General features: G+C 34.3%; 1 protein-coding gene and 2 long non-coding RNA genes across 9 annotated transcripts; 1 reads left to right on the forward strand and 2 right to left on the reverse strand.

Moving 5' to 3' along the window:
- Positions 1–428: 428 nt before the first annotated feature.
- LOC106618342 (tRNA modification GTPase GTPBP3, mitochondrial) lies at positions 429–2,654 on the reverse strand. Of its 4 annotated transcripts, none has more exons than XM_036373107.2 (5): positions 2,412–2,654; positions 2,055–2,351; positions 1,951–1,988; positions 1,134–1,888; positions 429–1,057 (listed from the first exon to the last, which is right to left on the reverse strand). In XM_036373107.2, the coding sequence occupies exons 1-5, from the start codon at positions 2,515–2,517 to the stop codon at positions 814–816; spliced, it is 1,440 nt and encodes a 479-aa protein (XP_036229000.2). In that variant the 5' UTR covers positions 2,518–2,654; the 3' UTR covers positions 429–813. The 4 variants fall into 4 exon arrangements, with proteins under 4 accessions (XP_036229000.2, XP_014091527.2, XP_014091528.2 ...); XM_014236052.3 differs by having other exon boundaries at positions 1,134–1,401; positions 1,459–1,888; positions 1,951–2,351; XM_014236053.3 differs by having other exon boundaries at positions 1,134–1,506; positions 1,633–1,888; positions 1,951–2,351; positions 2,412–2,652.
- A 1,421-nt stretch (positions 2,655–4,075) lies between these two features.
- LOC138855700 (uncharacterized) lies at positions 4,076–20,618 on the forward strand. Its single transcript, XR_011396026.1, has 2 exons — positions 4,076–4,670; positions 20,002–20,618. It is a non-coding gene; the product is annotated as an uncharacterized lncRNA (long non-coding RNA).
- LOC138857034 (uncharacterized) lies at positions 9,527–20,028 on the reverse strand. Of its 4 annotated transcripts, XR_011396029.1 has the most exons (6): positions 19,945–20,028; positions 18,014–18,354; positions 17,589–17,862; positions 17,372–17,511; positions 10,072–10,233; positions 9,527–10,016 (listed from the first exon to the last, which is right to left on the reverse strand). It is a non-coding gene; the product is annotated as an uncharacterized lncRNA (long non-coding RNA). The 4 variants fall into 4 exon arrangements; XR_011396028.1 differs by having other exon boundaries at positions 9,527–10,233; XR_011396031.1 differs by lacking the exons at positions 9,527–10,016; positions 10,072–10,233 and adding an exon at positions 16,040–17,301 and having other exon boundaries at positions 17,589–17,797.
- Positions 20,619–20,744: the final 126 nt, after the last annotated feature.

A 20,744-nucleotide genomic window follows, 5' to 3' on the forward strand; every position in this document is an offset into this window, starting at 1 on the left:
TGTTTCTTTGCCCATTTAGTTGCTATAATTATTGTACTTAAATTGTCAAACGCCAGCATATAACTGTTATTTTTGAAAATTGCATAAAAAAACTGTAGTTAATGTAAAAACAAAAATTAATAATTAATCTGTGTAAATAGCCAAACAGAAATGAACTATTACATTTCCAATGTTCATTGGCGAAAAGATGCTTTAAAAAAACGAGCTACTAAAAATAAATTTAAAAAATCAAAAAAATAGAAAATTGTACGCGATAATGCAACCTTTAAGAATTAAAAATGGGAAAACGCTATATTTGCAATCTACTTACACTCACCACATGTTGTGTAAAACAAAATAAATAAAAATCAATAATAAAAAATAACGCTAAAACGATATTATAATATACTTAGATATGCTCGTATATAAATTATTCGGAACAATTTAAATTATGAATTTCTTTTCGTTGACATGTATGTAACTGTTTATTGATTTGTTTACATTTTATGAGAAACATTTTTTCATACCCATTTATTTTATGCAATAAAGACAGTAATTACATTAAAAGTTTCTCCAATGTTGTTGTTATTATTAGACCTTTTGAAGCCATATTATTGTGGTTTAAATACTATAAAGTTTTTGTTTGTCTGTGGATATGAAACTGTATATTTAAAATAACTAATCAGCTAAGAACACACGATTTTACTTAAAATAAGATTAGGATATCTAGCAAACTAAATTAGAAAACTCTTAATATGTCGTCTTGAAAAAACCCTAATCAAGATATTTAAATATAACTAGGCTACTAAACAGCCTGTTTTGCGTTCAGTCATGTTATTTACCGATACAAAAATCTTTGAAAACCACATCTAGAATGTCATCCGAACTAACATGTCCCGTTATACGTTCAATACATTTGAGCGCATTTCGTAGTTTTTGAGCCGAAATTGCAGTATCTGGGAAAATATCGGGCGCATATTCATTTAGAAAAATATGTATGTGCTCAATGCAGCGTTCTAATTGTTGGCGATAACGCGCATGCGTAATGCGTGGATGTTCAGCAGTTGGTTCACCGCAGCTTGAGAGCATAGAAAAAAAATCAAATTGATTACAGAAATATGTATCAATAATTTTCAACAAATAACATAACATACAGTTCGCACAGGAGTTTTTCAAAGTGTCGTAAAAATGGCTGCACAATATCGGTTGTTGGTTGTTTGCATGTAATTTTCAGTACATTATCAATTTGCGCCAACTTTTGTAGTTCCGTCATTGAAAGTAAATCAATTTTGTTCGCTATGAGTTGTATACGCTTTCCAAGTAATTTATTCGCATCCAAGTCTAATTCCTGTAAGTAGTCGGTCTGATAATCTTGAGCAGATTGTTTGTAAGTAGAAATATTTCGAAGTAATTCGCGGGCATCTGTTAGTAGCAGTATTAAATCGGCATTATGCAAGCATTCTTTTGCTCTACTTATACCTTCCAACTCAACAACATCCTTTGTGTGCTTACGCAAACCAGCTGTGTCTGCAAAAACAACGGGGTAGCCACCAAAATTATGTGTACTCTCTATGATGTCACGAGTTGTGCCAGCTATTGGCGTTACAATGGCGATTTCTCGCTGACAAATCATATTTAGGAAACTACTTTTACCAACGTTTGGTGGGCCCACAATGGCAGTGCGCACACCATTCCTCAGCATTTCACCCTGACGTTGGTCATTCAAATGATTACGTATTTCAGTTATGATATGACGTAACTCTTTGGTTAAATGCAACACCACATCATCCTCAATATTTTCTTCTTCGGCGAAATCAATATACGCCTCTAAATGAGCAGCGCAGCGTATGAGTCGTTTGCGCCAATTGTCGTAAACTCGTGAAAGAGCACCTGCACTTTGAAGCATAGCCTGTTAAAATGTGTTGATGTTACTATCTATGGAAATACGATTAGAAATATTTATCCGGCAACCTGCTTTCGTTGCGCTTCCGTTTCAGCATGTATTAAGTCTGCTAACCCTTCTACCTCAGTTAAATCAATCTTACCACCATAAAATGCACGTTTAGTGAACTCACCAGCCGTTGCCGACCGTAGACCTGGTACTTTGCCTAATGCGTCTAACATTGCCGCTATTACGGCCAATGAGCCATGTATTTGAAATTCACATGAATCTTCGCCGGTAAAAGAAGCTGGTCCAGGAAACCATAGGACTAAACCTTTATCAATTATTTCTTTTGTCTCTGGATGGTAGATAGACTTAAGATAGGCATAACGAGCTTTTAGTTCATGCCGATTGCCGAGTAGTGTTTGTAGGGCATGCCTGGTTCGCGGTCCAGAAACTCGAATTACAGAGACACCGCACTTGCCGTAGCCTATATAAAGAAACATTTTTGGCAACCAATAATTTTTGCAAGATGTGTTCTCCAACCAACCTGAACTCAAGCTAAATATTGTGCAATCCGCTGCAGCATTTGTTAAGTTGTACGTACACCGTCTGGAATATTTAAAATATTTTACCATTTTAAAGACATTATTCATTTTTAGGCTATTGGTTTAATCGAAACAAATGGAAATATTTTTGCATATGTAAATCGGAAAGTAAACATTCCAACATAAGTTTACAAAGATATATATAAACAGCTGATTGGTGTAGAGTGTTGCAAAATGCATTCTTATCGATATATTTGACATATTTTCGATTTATATTCACAAAAATTTGTAAAAGACAAGTAGACGAATTTGCTGAATCGTTTTTTGACACTTTTTGTCATTTCAAAATTTGTATATGTACATTTTAAAATTATGAATCAAATATGCATACATAAAGTACGTGAGCCATATTTTAACTTCCTAATTTATATGACATTAGATTAGATTAATTTTGAGGTATGCACCGCGACCTACGGTCTATTGTGCCCTAAGATTTATATGACATATTATATATTGTAACGGATTTCTCGATAAATCGTCCACCTATAACTCACTTTTGAGTTCGATCACTGGATTGCTAAATAAAAGTCCCAATTTAATAGCTATACACTTATCTTTATTTCTAAATTCCAACAACCTAACGCTTTACTACTTATTATTCGAGCTTACAATTTCTTGCTTATATATCAATTGCTCTTAACACGACAACATTCCAACTAGAACTGTGTGTGCTGCACAACCTGGCAGCACTTATATAGTTGATCTTTAACAAAACTTCGCCTATAGAACATTCTGGCAACTACGAATTTGCTGTCTAGTTGCTTCTAGAAATTTATCGTTAATTAGATTTTGTTCTATCATCCGTGTTCGTCACAATACATATCTCCCATATATAACTATAAACCCCTGGTACTGGTAGAGAACGTGTATTATAGAGCAGGTTCAATTGCGGACCAGCGTGTGAATTGTCAAAACCTAACAAGATTCGATATGATATATGATATACGTTCTCTGGTACTGGCAGCTCTAATTGAAAGTAAGTAGTCAAATAAAATTTTTCGTTATTTCTAATAATCTATTTAAAGAGTTTAATTACGTTCATATTAATTTGAAGATTATTGAAATCTCTATGATAGAGTTTTCGGTCAAAATCAACCAAGTAGTTGGCACATGTCTGCTATATTCTTATAAATCTAACATATATATATTTCTGTTTTTCAGTACTATTAATTACTTTAGTTGTTTTCTATTAACAGAGAAAAATATTAGAATTAAAATAACAAAGATAAATATTAATTTTTGAAATGATAAACTTTCGACTTGCGTTCGAAGTTCGTTGTAAAGCAAGGATTTAGCCTATATATTGTTGTTAAATGTTTTATTTAACAAATCATAATTTATTTAACAAAAATAATAGTAATTGTATGAAATGCAATGTTAAGACTATCATTTCACTTATATGAATATAAATAAAAAAAAATACTTGTTTCCTAATAGTTACCACATTTTTTAGAATTTTGTGTAATTTGTATTAAATATATGGCAGCACAATTTTCTCGATTCCTTTTTGTTCCAATTAGCCTTTCGAAAGTTACTGTCAGACGGTGTGTATGCGTAAGCAGTCACACAGAAATATTCGCGGCGAGGAGAAAAATAAATTTTAACACTTAAAAAGGTGAAAAACGCAGTGTGTTTTGAAAATTATGTAAAAAGTTGTACGCGGAAACGTGTGTTTGTGTTATATGATATAAAATTGTGTGAAATTTTTATGCATTTAGTGGAAATCAATTTCCACAATGCATTGAATCGCTAACCTACGATAGTGTTGGTCTAAAATGGCGTCGAACTTCATGGAAGTTAAATGGCGTCCCATTAAAAAGAACGGAAAAGTACACATTGTATAAAGCAAGAAAGAAAGTTCTAATGCATAATTTTCACGTTTTCCGTGTATATTTTGTGTATTATACTATGATTTAGTAAAAAGAAAAAGAAGGTTTTTATGGTATTTCAGAATATGGTGCAATATTTGTAAGCAAAAGGTGTAAAAAAGGAATAGTCAAATGACTCGTCGTAATCACAATCGTTGATTTCGTCGCAATCGCCGTAGTTTATGTGTGTGTTTCGTACGTTTTTGAAAAACGATGCTGGTAGTAAAAGTGAACAAAAAAGAACAGCGAAAATAAGCTAAGTAATAAGTGAATAACTAAAACGTACATATAAAAGTAGAAAAGGCGACTTGTTCACGTCATCGTGTCATACTGGTAATTGAAATTTTGTATTTAAAATATATGTATGTACATTTATGTTTATATATAACCGGATGGCAATTAGCTGTGGTTATTTGCGAAAATGATCACCCGACAGATGTATGGGTACCAAAGGCTAGTAAGAATTTTATTTTCCTACATAGAGTAATGAAATTGACAACCTTGGCAGTTTTGTCTAAGTTTCACGCTGCCAGATCAAATCTTCGTACCGAAAATACTTTGAAAGACTACCGAAATTCCTTAAATGGAAATGTGTTGTGAAATTCGATTTCTGCTAAAATTGGGTAGAACCTTGTTCGCAAGATAAAATTGGTGGTATGAGGATCTCATGAAATTTCCGTTTTTAGAAAACTTAAAAATATTATACTTTTGTTTGCTTAATATTGAGACGTAACCTGGCAGCACTATTTTTTATTCTTTCCATTATTATTATTATTTAATCATGCACCGTAATTTAAAAGTACTTTTTTTATTTTATTTTATTTTTTTTTTTTTACCTACACTGATTTCACTTGCTTTAAAGGAATGTGTGTGTGTTAATGTCGTCTGTTCTCTGTCTGGTGTTTGTTGGTGTTTATCATATTGGTTCGTGCGACCATTCCCATGACTGACAGTTTGTATGTGTGCCTTTGATTTTTTTTCTTCTTTGCCAATTTTTGCACATAGTATATAATTGTTGTTACGAACGCAACAGAAATTTCGTATTTAGTGCGGTGCGGTGTGGTATGTGGGGTGCGGTCGTCGGTAGAGGGCAACCTCACAGGTAGACGACGGTATATTAAGCAAGAAAAACATTGCGAAATCAAAGAGAAAGGTATGAGGAATAATGTATTGTGGCGCTTGAATTTGTATTAAAAATAAATTTACAACACGTAAGGAAGGGCTAAGTTCGGATGTAACCCAACATTTTATACTCTCGCAAAGTCAAATGGTATACTCGTATGAGATTTCTTTGTGGATTGGCTGATATTTTCGGTAGAAGGTCAACTATAGGCACTGGGGTCCACATATTCAGTACTTAGGGGCTTGAACAGTTTTGGTTCGATTTAGACAATTTTTAGTCACAAGGTGGCATACTTTAAACGTATTAATCACGCAAAGTTTTACCCCGATATAATCATTGTTGCTTGATATGCATAGCGGAAAGTGAAAGAATCAGATGGAATTTAAAATGGTGTTATATGGGAAGTAGGCGTGGTTGTAGTCCGATTTTTGCACTAAAACATCGAAATATGAGAAGAATGTTACGTACCGAATTGGGTTGAAATCGGTTAAGCAGATCTCAAGATATGGGTTTTCACCTAAAAGTGGGCTGTGCCACGCCCACTGTCTAATTTTCAACGCGGTTCCTATAAAGTCATCTCATACCATCCCAGAGATAAAATTTAATGTCTCTGGCGTGCTTGTTGCTTGATTTATCGCGCTTTAAGTAGTTTTTAACAGTACCGTTATATGGGGAGTGGGCAGAGTTGCCACCCGATTTCAACTATTTTCACACTGTGGGCAATTGCTTGGGTGAATTTGCTTCCAGTGAATTTTGTTATTATAACATTAGCGGTTTAGGAGATATGCACATTAAACCGATTAGAGGCGGGACCACGCCTACTTTTAAAAAAAAATTTTAACTGCAGATGCCCTTCCCTAATGTGATCCTGTGTACCAAATAACAGTCTTATATCTTATTGCGGAGCTTAGTTATGGTAATTTATTTGTTTTTGATTAATGGCGTTTTGTGGGCGTGGCAGTGGTCCGATTACGGCCATCTGCAATACCAACCGTCTCACGGTACCCAGAAACAGGTCCACAATGTTTCATAAAGATATCTCAATTTTTACTCAAGTTACAGCTTGCACGGACGGACGGACGGACAGACAGTCACCCGAATTTCATCCTGATCATTTATATATATATAACCCTATATCTAACACGATTAGTTTTAGGTGATACAAACAACCGTTAGGTGAACAAAACTATTATACTCTGTAGCAACAGGTTGCTAAAGTATAATAAAAGGGAGGTTTGTGTTGTGTCGCCACCACAGTCGCCGGTATTTTCTATTGCATTTTCTTAGTTCAATTTATTTGCTCGAAATTCTAACTAATAGCTTGTTTTTATTTTGTGTTTCGATATTTGTTAGAATTAATGTCTGCTAAATGCTGTAGCTTGTTCGTAAGCGAATTTTCATTTATTTTTACACATGTTCAATATATGCAAAGATTTTTTCTTAAAATACATAATATGGGTATACAAATCTTTAGAAGCGATAGAAACGCGCGCTGAAAAAAAAATTTCTGATGGAGTACATTAAGAATTTGAAGCTAATAAATGTATATATTCTTATGATGGTTCAAAAAAAATTACCAATACAATATGCAGGCAGTCTAGACTGCAATATAATATTTTTTTAGAATTACACTAAATTTATGCATGCTAATTTTCATTATTACATGCCAATTTAATATAAAAAGGTTAAACGATTTTTATATTTTGTTTAACAATACTAATAAGTAATATTAAAAAAAATCAAAGTTAAAATAAGAAAAAAGTCCCTTCAAAGTTGCATTTTATATAGCATAAAAGTATATTTTTTATCCCTATCTTGTATGACAGCTATATGTAATAGTTGTCTGATCTAAACATTTTGTTCAGAGATTGTAGCAAAAGCTGATAATAATCTGCGTTCCATTTCGTAAAGACATTTCGTTATATTATACTTAAAGAGTTTCCATACACGAACTTCAGTTTGATTGGTCAGTTTTTATAACATCTATGTATATGCGATAGTGGTCCGATATCGGCGGTGAGTAGCTACTTTTGGAGAAAAGAAAATATTCAGGGTATAAAAAGTAGATATTGATATGGGGTAATTTTTAAATAGAAATATAAATTGTATGAGGTTTACATGGCGCACATGTATTCCCAAAGGCCCAGCACTTTGATGAATTTCAGGAACTATTGAGATAATGTGTACCCTGTGTACATAAATAGATCCGAGGGACTTGAGCCTGCGTCTACAAATTGCTGTGCAATCTCGAATCAGGTATTATGGTGACATGTCGCAGAACTTGCAGTTTTCACAAGAAGCAAGGCCCATGTTTAACAGGTGTAGAGCGGGACAAGGAACCGGAATTTGTCTCTGGAGAGGTTGACTTTGAACCTAGCTATATTGTAACCTCCCAATAGCAGTTTAGCATGGCGCTTACCTGTCGCTTGCTGCCAGTGACTTCCTCTACCCAGTCTCTACTCCGTGCGGAGTAGCTCCTGTATGGTGTGTGACGTCACCCCTATGATTGGTTCTGGCCCCATCCGTAAAAGCAGCAGCAGAGCGTACACTCCTTCACTAGTAGCAATATATATTCTCATTGGCTGAGATCGCTGACTCTTGTTACGATAGTTGCGTTGCAGATTAATTACTGTACACTGACTCATGGCAAAGACTTTTGCTTGAAAGATGCTCGGTAAGCATCCCAATGACCTCCGGTGTTTTCGAGCCGTCAGTGTACTACTAAATAGTGCTGCCTTTCAATAGTGGGTCGAGTGTGGAATTACCCCAGTCCGCCTTACTGCCGAGAGTAACTTTAAACTTCCTCGTTAAGTTTACCCGTTTTGTAACGCCGTCTTTTGAAATAAGGGCCAGTGGTGTATTTACCTCTAACTCTTTCATTTGTTGAGAACAGATTAACTTTCCATTTCTATACCCCTCTCCTGTCATAAGCAGCATGGTATGCTTCGCAGTCTGTTTAATCACTAGATGGAGCGGTGTGAGCTCCAGCATGACCACAAGTGGTTGGGCAAGTGCGCATTGACCCAGAGGCGTTGGCGCAGGACAGCCTTTGCAACTTCGATAGTTGATAGACGAAGTCTGTGATGCTTTCGATGCTCAAACCACCGCTCCATATATAACGATAGGCCTCAAAATCATGGTATACAGCCACTCGATGATACTTGGCTTGCAGCCCCAAGATCTGCCGACCAGGCGTCTGCACACCATGAGTGCCTTTGTGGCTTTAGACAGTGTTAACTTCTCATGCCTATTTCGCCATAAGGTGGAGACTAATGTGTTTAACTTCCTTAGACACCTCTAACTCTCTGCCACCAAGAGTAAGGGTCCTTAAGCCCGGAAGAAATCTTCGTGTTGTGAAAGGGATGATGGTTGTTTTTAACGGGTTGATGTTTAACCCTACCGTATCGCACAATCCTTTTGCTATTCTTAAGCCCCTTTAAACTATATCACAGAGAGTGTTTGCGTACTTCAATCAAATCAAAAAAAAATTATTTTCAATTTTTAAACCCAAACATCTAAGTTTAAAAAATGAAAATTAAATTGTTATATTTAACATCGGGAAATGAAACTCTAATTTCTAATCTCAACATCGAGATTAAAAAATAAAAATTTAATTATTCATTCATTTTTGAATTAAAAAAGTCGCAATGCTGTTTGCAAGTCGACACACCGTATATTGACTCTGAATAATCGTTACATTTAATGTAACGATTTAGAATTCTTCCTTGTACAAAATTAAGTTTAATCAGTATTACCATATTTCTGGAATCACATTGTATATTTCTGTGAATTGCTATTCACTATTTGCGCTTACTTTTTTGATTTTTTGCGTTTAATTTGCCCCATTTTTTATTTTTAAATTTTAGTGGCGCGTTATTCATTTGACCTGCAGACGCTCAGTATAAACGAAAAAAATTTGCAAAAATAAAAATGTAAAAATATCACAACGAATTCCAAACGTATACAACAATGTTGAAAGTATTGTATGTTATATACAAACCATGTTGCAATGTCGTGGCGAGTAGCAATTGCGTGTGTTTTTTCCTATTGCGGCGCCAATAATACATCTCGCGGTCCGCTTTAGTGCACTTCAATGGCTATGTCTATGTCTGTGCATTTGGCGCTCGTTTTTTGTTTTTTTTTTTTCATTTAATTTCTGCAGTCTGTGAAAGTCGAAATTGCTTGACTTGGCCTGGCTGCTTGCTGAATGTTTGGATGGTTCGTTCTTTGTTAATGTTAATGGGGGAGCGTCTCGTAAAAATAAGACAAGACATTTTCCTTACTTACCTCCACCACCTCTCAAACTATTTGAGGTCTATCTTCGGTGGTTCCTTCTTTTCTTTTGAGTAATTAAATTGGTATTTTAAAAGTGGGTTTCTCCCCTATGACTGGCTAGCTAGCTGGCTGGTTTGCTTGTTGGATGACTGGCTACGTATGAGGTGTCTCATTCGAATGTGCTAGAGCATGGTGAATTACTAAATGCACATCAAGAAATCATGAAGAGTCGCCGGTTTGCGTTTTTGGGTGTTTGCGTGCTATTGTGGCTATTCGAATTGCTGCAAAGAGTTAACCGCCATGTATATACATATGTATATATGTCTTTACACATACTTATGTATATGTGATACATGTTGGCAATGGGTGCATCCATTGATGCAACTTTACGATTTGTCAGTCTTCTTATATTTCGCTTTGACCGGCTCTGCTTTCCTTTGCTCTGGTCTGATCTATTCTTGTGAGCATCTTGGTTTGCCGGTGGCTGCCACACTATGTCTTTATATTGTTTAGCGCGGTAAATATTGCAGTAAAATAAAACAAAAATATGCAGAAGTACACAAATAAACAATTAAAAGAAGGCAGACTATTTCTCATTTAAGTAGTATGTTGGCGTTGTTATTGTATGCGAAATAATGATTTTTTCTGGTTTTATTTTGGTACTGTTGATTGCGAATTTCAAAATTTTACGATCTTTTGACGCGATGCTGATATGCCGGCCGTAGCAATAAATGAAAACCAACTGTGCCTGTAACTAACTTTTCCATTTTTTTATGTTTGGTGCTTAAAGTTAACCAATAACAACTGATTCGTTGTGTATTGACTACTAAAGCAGCGGCGGCAGCTGCTACATATGTATGTCTTTCTTTGAAATTTCAGAAAATAGCCTTTTTTATTTGCAATAAATATTAACGGGTTTTTGTTTGTAATTGCTTTGCCGGCATACCCGGAGGCTTAACGTACTTTTGACAAAGTTGCCAGACCGAAAATATTTTCAAATTTATTCAGTAGTGATTTTCAAAGTTCAGTTGCATAGTACATACAGCAAAGACAAAACTCTCACGAATTTAAAATATTCCATTTTATATACCTTACAATTGTATAACATACATAGAATTCGAAAAAGTATCCAAACCAATGTAGATGTTTAAATTACCATATTTGAATCTTAAAACCCACAAAACAAAAACTTAGACGAAAACACAATTTTACCTTTTCTTGGAAACATTTTTGATGTAATTATTATGTGATTTGGTTATATGCCAGCAATGCTATGTTTTCTGTATTTATTGTATTTATATACCGTTTTGTTTATTTTACATAAATAAAATTATTTAAATACAGTATATGATTTAAATTTAAAAAAAGTTCTATGTTTAAATATGGCATCACTAAGTTTATAGTGTTGCTCGCAACAATGTAGCTTTTATTGACGTACTCCTGTTTTTTTTTTCGCTATTCTGTCAAAACTGCCATTGCATTGCCATTTACACTGTTGAGACTTTGTTTATGTGTCTGTTTACTGCGCCCATGCAATATTTATGACTTTAGCTTAAGGTGAAACTCTTTTACTGATTTCTTTCGACAGGCAAGGGTATTATAAACTATGAAACAGGTCGAATTCGTTGAAAGTGTTTTAATGGCCGCATTGACGACCATAATGCTAGAAGGTTTTGGAACGTACATACCTATTCCCATTTTCAGTAGACAGACAGCATCTAGCGCATACAATTTGAACTTTACTTTTTTCGGCACTTACTTCTTACTCCGTGCTTACATCAAATAATGTAAATAAGCATGGCTTACCTGTCTGGAGTTTTAAGCGCAAATTACAGCGTATAGTATTGTGCAGAGTATTATTGTTAAAGGAAAATACCCTTTGCAGTGAAGCGCATCAATTTTGGTAGTTTATTTGTAACTTTTTAATTAACTGGTTCTAATTTGTTTTGGGTTTAAGTAAAATGTGTCAAAATTGATTTGTTATCCATAAATTTTTAAAATTTTGCTACTTTTTAAGGTTATCTACACATTTTTCATGCAGAAATGCGTATACATACATATGCTATGTATGTTTAGTACATACGTACATATGTATATGAGTTTGAGTGTGCTTTGAACTTGCTTTTCTTAAATCCATTATCTATCCATATTAATTGAATTTCTGCCGTTCTTTTTGCAATTATACAATTATCACTTTATCCCCAAAAGATTCGCCCGCTGTGCCTGAGGAACATGTATATTATGATGATGATGTTGTGTCTGATGTGCCAACGTTTGTTTGTGTTGATTGCAAAGGGCAGTTTGATTAGCTTTTAATTAGTTGCAGTGGTACTGTGTTGTTGTAATGGAGAGGAGGCAGCGTAGCTCCGTCGCATTACTAACTGACTTTTCTTCGCTGAATTCTTTGTTTTCTCACATGCAGTTAGGCAAGTGTTTGTATGTGCAATATATACTTAGTAGGAGGCACTAAAGTCAGTTATCGATGCTGTAATATAATCTATTAATTATCAATTTAACTTAACGTCTGTTAGTTTAGCATTCACCATATCCATAATTAATGTTAGGAATCAATAAATTGGTTAATGATTAACTTTAAAACCACCCACTGAGATGTACACAATAGCCTCGCTACGACAACAACAACAAGCAGTAAATGCAACGAAGTGATTATTCACAGCATTCGTGTGTGCCAGGCCACAATTTCAAAAATGTTACTAGTAGAATAATTGGCGTATTGAAACGTTCGTTTGGTGCTCATATTTATATACATACATACGATATTTTCTTAAGAAATCAAAGTGAAAAATTAATTACTAACGAAGTAATCATAAAACCGGTTAAGCAGAACCGAATGTGTGGGAACGTTCTTTCGTAATATTTATTTCTCCGTCAAAGTATATTTAAATATAGTTAAAATTGTTAAATTGAATTTGACCGGACCTACTTACTTCCTTTACCGAGACATAAACCTTTTAACTATTTTGGTCCAATTTCAGCTCCAATTTGATATACTCTTTTGCTCAAAAGTTTTACACCGACTTACGGAAATATCTTTGCAAATTTAAATTAATCAAATATGCTAATAACAATTTAAACACGATAATTACACCATGAAATTATAAATTTTGTAAACTGAAAATGTTAAGTCTCGCTGACCCATTTCTTTCTCTTCGGTTTTTCTGAGCTGGCATTACTCAATTGCGTTCAAGTGCAAAATATCAACATTTGATGGACAAATCGGCTGGCGCGTCGATCAAACGCAAGCCAGTACACTTAGATACAAACATTCGTACATATACATATGTACATAGGTATGTAAATCCGTACACGGCCGTTGTCGTCAGGGCGTTCTACTTTTGCTTTTGAAATTGCCCCTCTACTTCACCAAACCCACGTATTGCGTTGAGTTTTGTTGTTGTTCTGTGTACTGTCATCACCTACATTCGAATTACTCGTTGATGACAATTCGCACAACAATGCAATGCAATTCAGGTGCAATCGAAAGCGATTCTCGCGTACGCTTTGCCTCGTGCCACATATTTAACGTGTTTTTGTAATAAACAAAAACAATGACAATTGCTTTGTGCAGTGCAGTAACAAAACAACAAACGGCGCGAATTGAAAAGCGATAAATGAAAACAACAAAAATTGCGCGTAGTTTTTTTTTACAAGAAAAATAAAACTACACCCGCGCTCACCGAGCGATTCACCGACTGAACGACTCACCGGCATCAACGTAAACTGTGGCTGTTGTAAACAAAGTGATTCGATTGTAGCACATAAGCACATACATATGTACATATATATCGCTGATAAGCAGCGCAACAGCGGTGCTGAAGTCGAGGCAATTGCCGAAAACTCATAAAACGAACTTGTACATATCAAATATATAGACAGTCAGGTGCACTACTGGTAACCAAAATGAATAATTACTGAGCTTATGAATTTTCTTATTATACATACATACATATGTACATCTGTATTTACATATCGTCTACATTTATTTGCATTTTTTCGTTCGCTTTTCGCTCTCCGCTTTAGGGTTGATAAACTATCCTCTATTTATTGTGAAATTGTATACGTTAACGTAGCCAACGCCAACACCAACGGTTATGCCAACAAAAACAACAATTCATAATATAAATAAAACTTCTAAGTGTTGACAGTGACGATTGTAGCCATATTTGCAATTATATTTAATGTTGATTTAATATTTTGCGCTTTGTTGATAGTGACGATAAATATGAAGCGACGAGAACAACCGATCATTTTACTGCCGCCCTGCTATGTGTACACATACATACTTTTAATCACATGTGTGTGTGTACATATTTACTGTAAAAGAATAGGGGCGCCATTAAGGGGTGTACTGTTTCTTGTTGCTGTTATATACACCTTTGCTTTTGTGATGAATGATTGTTTTCGAGTTGAACAAGAAAAGTGCTTGCACTAACACTATGCCAAGGCGAAAACTCTCATGTAAAATCTATAAAAAATTGAATTGGCTTTTTGGAGTAATTATTTAAAACTATTGTTGACTTTCCATTTATTATTAACCTTGTTAAATGTTTCGAATTATTTAGTACAATGTATAATTGATTTGGTCAAAATGTATACATACATACATACATACATACATATGTACGAGTACATACATATATATGGCAGATTATCTAGCATATGGTTTCACCCAAACTTTGTTGCTTACTTTTGATAAAAATAAATTGGACCTTTCTAAAATATTATTTAATGCAGATAACATTTTCCGAAATTTCCGAGTAGTAAAACTAGGCAACAAACTTTTTCGATTTAATTCGATTGTTGTCGTGTACTAGCTCAATTCTTTATAGACGCAGCCAGGTCTACGTAACCGGAATGAACCCGGTTTTGTGTTCGGTCTACGACTGACAACTCGACTGTATTCATCAAAATTAGTTGAGGAATGTTTTCAGCAACAACAACAACAACAAAATTAAGTGCTTTTCTTGTTCAACAACTTTTTAAAATTACTTTAACATTGAAACAGAGAGAATTTCACTAGTATTCTCTAACTACATCACAAAAGTGCATTCATGTATGATCAATTGTGCGTACTGTTCACGGGTATACAAAAGAAACCAATAAAGTATATATGCTTCCATACATATTGGTTGGTATGCATTTAATTTAAACTATGACGAAAACAACACACTCACAGTTGTTTTGAACGAACAAATAGCACAAAAACTAAATTAACAAATAAAAAAACTTTTACGCGTGGAAAATTCGCCGTTTTATTCGCTGTCAACATAACGAGCGCTAATGACGAGCTGCACGCGCATGAAATGCATGAGATTACATACTATACATACACATTAATATGCGTCGCTCAATATCGTTGCATTTGCATCATTATGCATTTTTTAATTGTACCCATATGTGACAGGTGTTTTCAAAGTATTTAATCTATTAATTTTTCTGTGATAGCGTTTCTGCAAAGCCATATATTAAGTTTAACTTTTATCGACTATATATTGTGTATCTCTCATAACATAGTACGGAGAAGATGTTATGAAGGTGTAAATGGTGTTAAGTGTTCAATTTCGCTGTTAATGCACCGATTTTTCATTTAATATTAAACATTTTTATAAATGTTACATAGTTTACGTTACGGGAAACGATAAACCTTAATTATATGTAGCATAATAAGCAACATATTGAAAATATCGTGCTCTACATTCTCAAATAATTATAACAAAATGTGAACAAAATCTAAAGAAAGTTGTAGAAAAATATTAAAATTTGAATGCAAATTGTAACATGGTAACTTTATTTCGAATCTGTCTACCATTAGAATTATGTCGCACGTTATATACGCGATGTATTAACGTGCTAACCAAAATCTCTATTTAGGAATAGTAAAGGATATGCCAATGAATCCAAAGAAGAAGATCTAATACTGACAGGTTTCTTAACCATACCATTTGTTTTTGGAAAAGATATCATATTTTTCTCAAATATATCTTCAAAATATATCTTCGTACATCTGTATCACGATTCATGATAATTGTCATAAAAATTTTTTGCTGTGCATTGCATACAATATCACAATGTTTCTCCATTGTACCGAAATGAACGATAAATAATATCGACAGCCGTATCGTAAAAATACAACATACATGTTAATAATTTGGCGTACGACCATATGCTGTGACCATGGGTCCTGCTCTGTAAATAGCTCTTAAGGGGTTACATGGGTTTCCTCGGGCAAAAAACGGTCTTTTTTCAATAATTATTTTTACATATAAAAAATGAAATATTTTAATGAAACTTTTTTTATTTAAAAGATACATATTTAATAAACATTTTGTGAAATTTTCAAAAAAAAAATATCAAAATGGCGGTCATTACGACGCAATTTCCGGCAGTCCCTCGGAAAAAAGGTGCCTCCGCGTTGTCAGCAGCACTTCTTTCAGGATCATCAGAAGTAAAAAAGAAAAATTCCGTGTTTTAGTAAAGACAATAAACTAGGTATTGGACGAAGGAAAAAAAAAATTGAAAATTGGATTTTTGGCATACGTTTTTATAAAAAAATTTAAATTTCGATGAAAATTTCTCGACATTTTTTTTTTAAATAGTTGTAATTAAAAAAAAAAACCTTCGTTCCAAACCTTGTAAATGATATCACGAAGAGGTGTAAAATTTCATCAAGATCGGTTGAGTAGTTCGCGAGAAATCTTGACAACCGACTTTGAAAACATAGTTTTGAGAAAAACGCGTTTAAAGTTTTAAGAGACAATAAAAGTGCCTATACCTAACCTCGAGCGTCCACCTTTTCAAGGCTGTATCTCCGAAACTATTAGTCGGATCAACTTGAAACTTGATATAATATTGTCGAAATAATTTTTGGACTTTTTCTTTATATTTCTATCATTTGATGTGAGACCGTCATATAATGAATTAAAAAAATCATTTTGTGTTAATAGTTAAAGATGGACTTAACCCTTATGACAACATATAATAAGAGAATTTGTTTCACGCCTTGTAGACTCTGAAGCAAAAGGCTTGGCTAAACAATGCCTACAAACCAAATTCATAGAACCAATATGAAAGGAATCAAAATTAGGCGATATTTTAACCAATGCACATTTGAACGAACTTCGCAAAGGAACTGCATTATTACCAACATTAATATATCATCAACTTCAATTAAATTAAACTTTTTAGTATTAATTACATTTCGTTTTCTGCTCAATTGCATATTTTCTCTATTTCTTTGTCTCTGTACTCTCCCTGTAAGCGATTTACGGTAAGGCATTTTAAAATAGATGTATGTGTGCGCATCGACGACACTACACTTACAAAAAAAAATTAAATTAATTTAATTAATGACTGATTAGCAATAAATATCGCTTACCGACGAACAAACAAATTATGTTCACAATTCTGTTCTGTTTACAAATTGAAAGTAAAGAAAAAAATAAACTCAACAATAATAAGGGAAGTAATGGGATATCGTCAAAACACACAAATATATTAGCTCTCGAATTGAAGTGTTGTTGATATCGATTCTACCAAGTAATTAACCTTGGAAAAAAATGTTAAAAAATAACTATCAAACAAGCACTTGAAAATTACCTAAAAATTTCTAACTCACCAAAAGAATGTTGTCAATTTAATTTTCGTTGCAAATTCAACAATCCAACCGCATGCAAAGAAAATGGGAAAAAATTCAATCACTTGCTATTTCGCTGTTGTTTTTGATATTGTCGATTTAACCAACTGCATAAAATTAACCTTAGAACAAATTAAAAAAAAAAAAATTAACTATTACACAATACACTTGAAATTAATCAAAATTTGTTTTAACTCACCAAAATAAAACGAATGATATCAAAGGTTATTTCCGCTTCAGTCGCTAAATTACGTACATGCTTTTCCTTTACAACGGTATACATTTTATCCCTATATGTCAACGGCAACACAGAAAAAGAGGGAATATAAACTGTAGAAGTAGATTTGAAACACCCTGTTCACATTTAACATGCTCCGTTTCGTTGCTGCCATAATAATTGAAACAAAACTAGTACAAAAGAAATGAACTCTTTACAAAACAGTTCCATGAATTATATTTGTCATCCGTTTTACCTAAAGTTAATCCAACAGAACATATGTTATTTGCATTTTTCAAAAATTAATGCTTGTGTGTTTAGGAAATTTGCCACTAGCTCTTGACCCTGCACTGAAGGTCACCAGCCGCTGGACAGATACAAAGAATGCAGTAAATTGGTTTACTTACTTAACAACAATTTTCGCTAACTTCTTTCGTATGAAAGGTTGTCTCTGCAAATTCTTAAAACAATAGCTCTTCGCGGGTGCGCCACATGTTGAATTGACAAAAGGTTAAATTTAAGCCGATGCCAAGGTTTGCTCTACGTAATGCGCTGTATTTAGAAATTAGAGTTGCACTTAACTGTTGGTGGGCGGGTTCGGCCTAATTGTTTTGGATTTTTTATGAGAGAGTGCGAAATTAACTGTTTATTTCGTTGTACCATTGTATACATGGCTGCAGAAGTGCCTTGATTTCAATTTCCATTCTATATTTAATTCCTTTTTTATATTATACAAACATTCGAATAGCTGGAAGTCGTTTGTTAATAGTAACAAATTTCAGTGTAACAAGTGATTAGATAATATTTTTCATGTTACTTATATTCAAAACTTAAAGATATCATTTGCAGAAAGTAGCTGCATAGTGTTGATGAGAAGTTTAGACCACAGTTATACAAGTAATACAAAATTTGAGTAAACATTTTAATCTTTTTGGAACATTTTGAAGGAAAATCGCCTAGCTTGTTATTGATAAAGAGTTACACGATTTTTGGAATGTAACAGGCAAAGAAGTCCGCTGGTGTTGTTTTAATCGTATATACATATGTAATTCTTCTCTTACAATTTCGTGAAGATATAACGTTAACTTCGGTTCCACCGAAGCTATAACGCCCTTCATAAATAAAATAGTTCTCCATACAACTTGATTATAAGCTATAGTGTTCCGATTTGAATAATTTATAGGCAGATTGTAGCGTTGTTTTAGACAATAATCTATGGAAAATTTTGTGAAGCAATCTTATCAAATTAAAAAATTTTCCATACAAGGGCTTGACTTTGATTTCGACAAATGAGAAGCTTCTTGGAAAAGAAAAATACGCGTAAAAAATTTCAGAATGATATCTTAAAAACTGAGGGACTAGTTCGCGTAAATATAGACGAACATGTGGAAATCGACTGTGCTCGTCATGCTGATCATTTATATACTCTGGGTGTTACAAACTTTGCCACAAAGTTAAATATACCCTCTTCAGGGTACAATTTCAATATAATTTTACATCTAGACTTTCCTTTAAAAACCGCATACATTCCTAATTATGTATGTGTCCAACAGACTGACAGCACTCAACAGTGTGTTTAATAATTTTTGCGAAATTGTTTTTATCATTTTCCTTTTTTGTATAAGTTAAAAATAACAAGAAAGAAATACAACTAAGTCAAACTAAAATAAAACAAGATGAATAAAGTTAATCAAAATATTCTGTGGTTTTTACAATGAAAATATTATACATAAGCGATAAAACCGATATCGTTTTGAGGTTGCTTTCAATGCTCACCAAAGCATAGGGCGGGCAATACAGCGTTGATGAAATTGTTATAGCGCAGTTGGGGGGGGGTGGGAGGTGGGAGTTAGGTGCAGATATGGCACTGCGGTTGCCAGCGATCGCATCCGATCAGCGCCGTTTTATGACTGTTCTTGGCACATAGTGGCTTTATGGCGGCTGACTTTTGGCGACTGGTGGTGACGGCCATTTGGGTTTTTGTTTGTTTGCCTGTATCTGGTATTAGTGGTGGCGGTGCGGGGGCACTGCTGCAATGACGAGTAATTTTGCGCCATGAATCATTTGCGACATTTTAGACTTTACGCGTTGCGCATAGTAATGTGTATGTGTATGTGCTTGACTTATGAGCCGTTTTGCAATTGTTTCTTGTTGTTGTTGTAGTTGTAGTTGTAGTCCACTGTTTGCCATTGTGCTGTGTGCGAGGTAGGCAGGTATACACGAAAGTGTGTTCGCACATACTCGTATGCGCTCAGCGTTTTAGCGGCAACGGTAGTAGTGTATATTTGTTGTTGTTATTTGCTTACTTTTCTGTAGTATGTAATTTAAATTTGTTTACCTTTTTGGTAGCGTGACAGTCTCTTCAACTAATAATGTTTCTTCACTTCCATTTCAGAAACCGAAGTGCACTGAACGAACAAACGCACGGGCGCTTCATATGACTCGCCTAGAAGTTGACGTATATAACTACAAGTACATGCACATTTGCATATCGAAAATTGTTTTGAAAAAATACTAATTCTGAAAAAGTTTAATTAAACATAAAATCAAGAAAATAAAACGACACAGTAACGACAAACGAGGTGATTGTGAGCCAGTTGAGAAAAAAAATAACAAGTTCCAACAATTGAACAGTGACTCTGGTAAATCTCTCTACGCATCTATTGTTGTTGTGATAGATAATAAAGCACAAATAAGTCAGTGAGTGTGACCAGAGCGCGTTTACAAGCTGTGCTTGTTTACATTGCAGTGTCGCTGGCTTTGTTTTCGCCACTTTTACATTTACCGTATAGTCGTATCAACGCTGTTTGTTGTTATTCTGGGTTTTTTTTTTTTTTTGTAATCTTTTTTCTGCTTTTTTTCGTATTGCATTCCGTTTTGTTCAATGGTCGTTTTGAATGCCAACATAATCATTTGTGTGATAAGTCAACGCGTTGTTATCAATTTTGTTTTTTTTTTGTGATTTGTGTTTATTGAAAAAAGCCTCACCACGAATTACCTGACGTTCTCTTCGTCGCGGCGGTCAACTGTAGTCGCAACAAGTGGTGGTAAAACACCAGCCGCCAGCACCACCGCGCTCGCAACTTCAGCAGGAACTGCCTCTGCTTCATCGAGTGTCTCATCGTCCTCGTCAGCGCT

The sequence above is a fragment of the Bactrocera oleae genome, chromosome 2 (genome assembly GCF_042242935.1).
Source record: "Bactrocera oleae isolate idBacOlea1 chromosome 2, idBacOlea1, whole genome shotgun sequence".
Taxonomy (NCBI): Eukaryota; Metazoa; Arthropoda; class Insecta; order Diptera; family Tephritidae; genus Bactrocera; species Bactrocera oleae.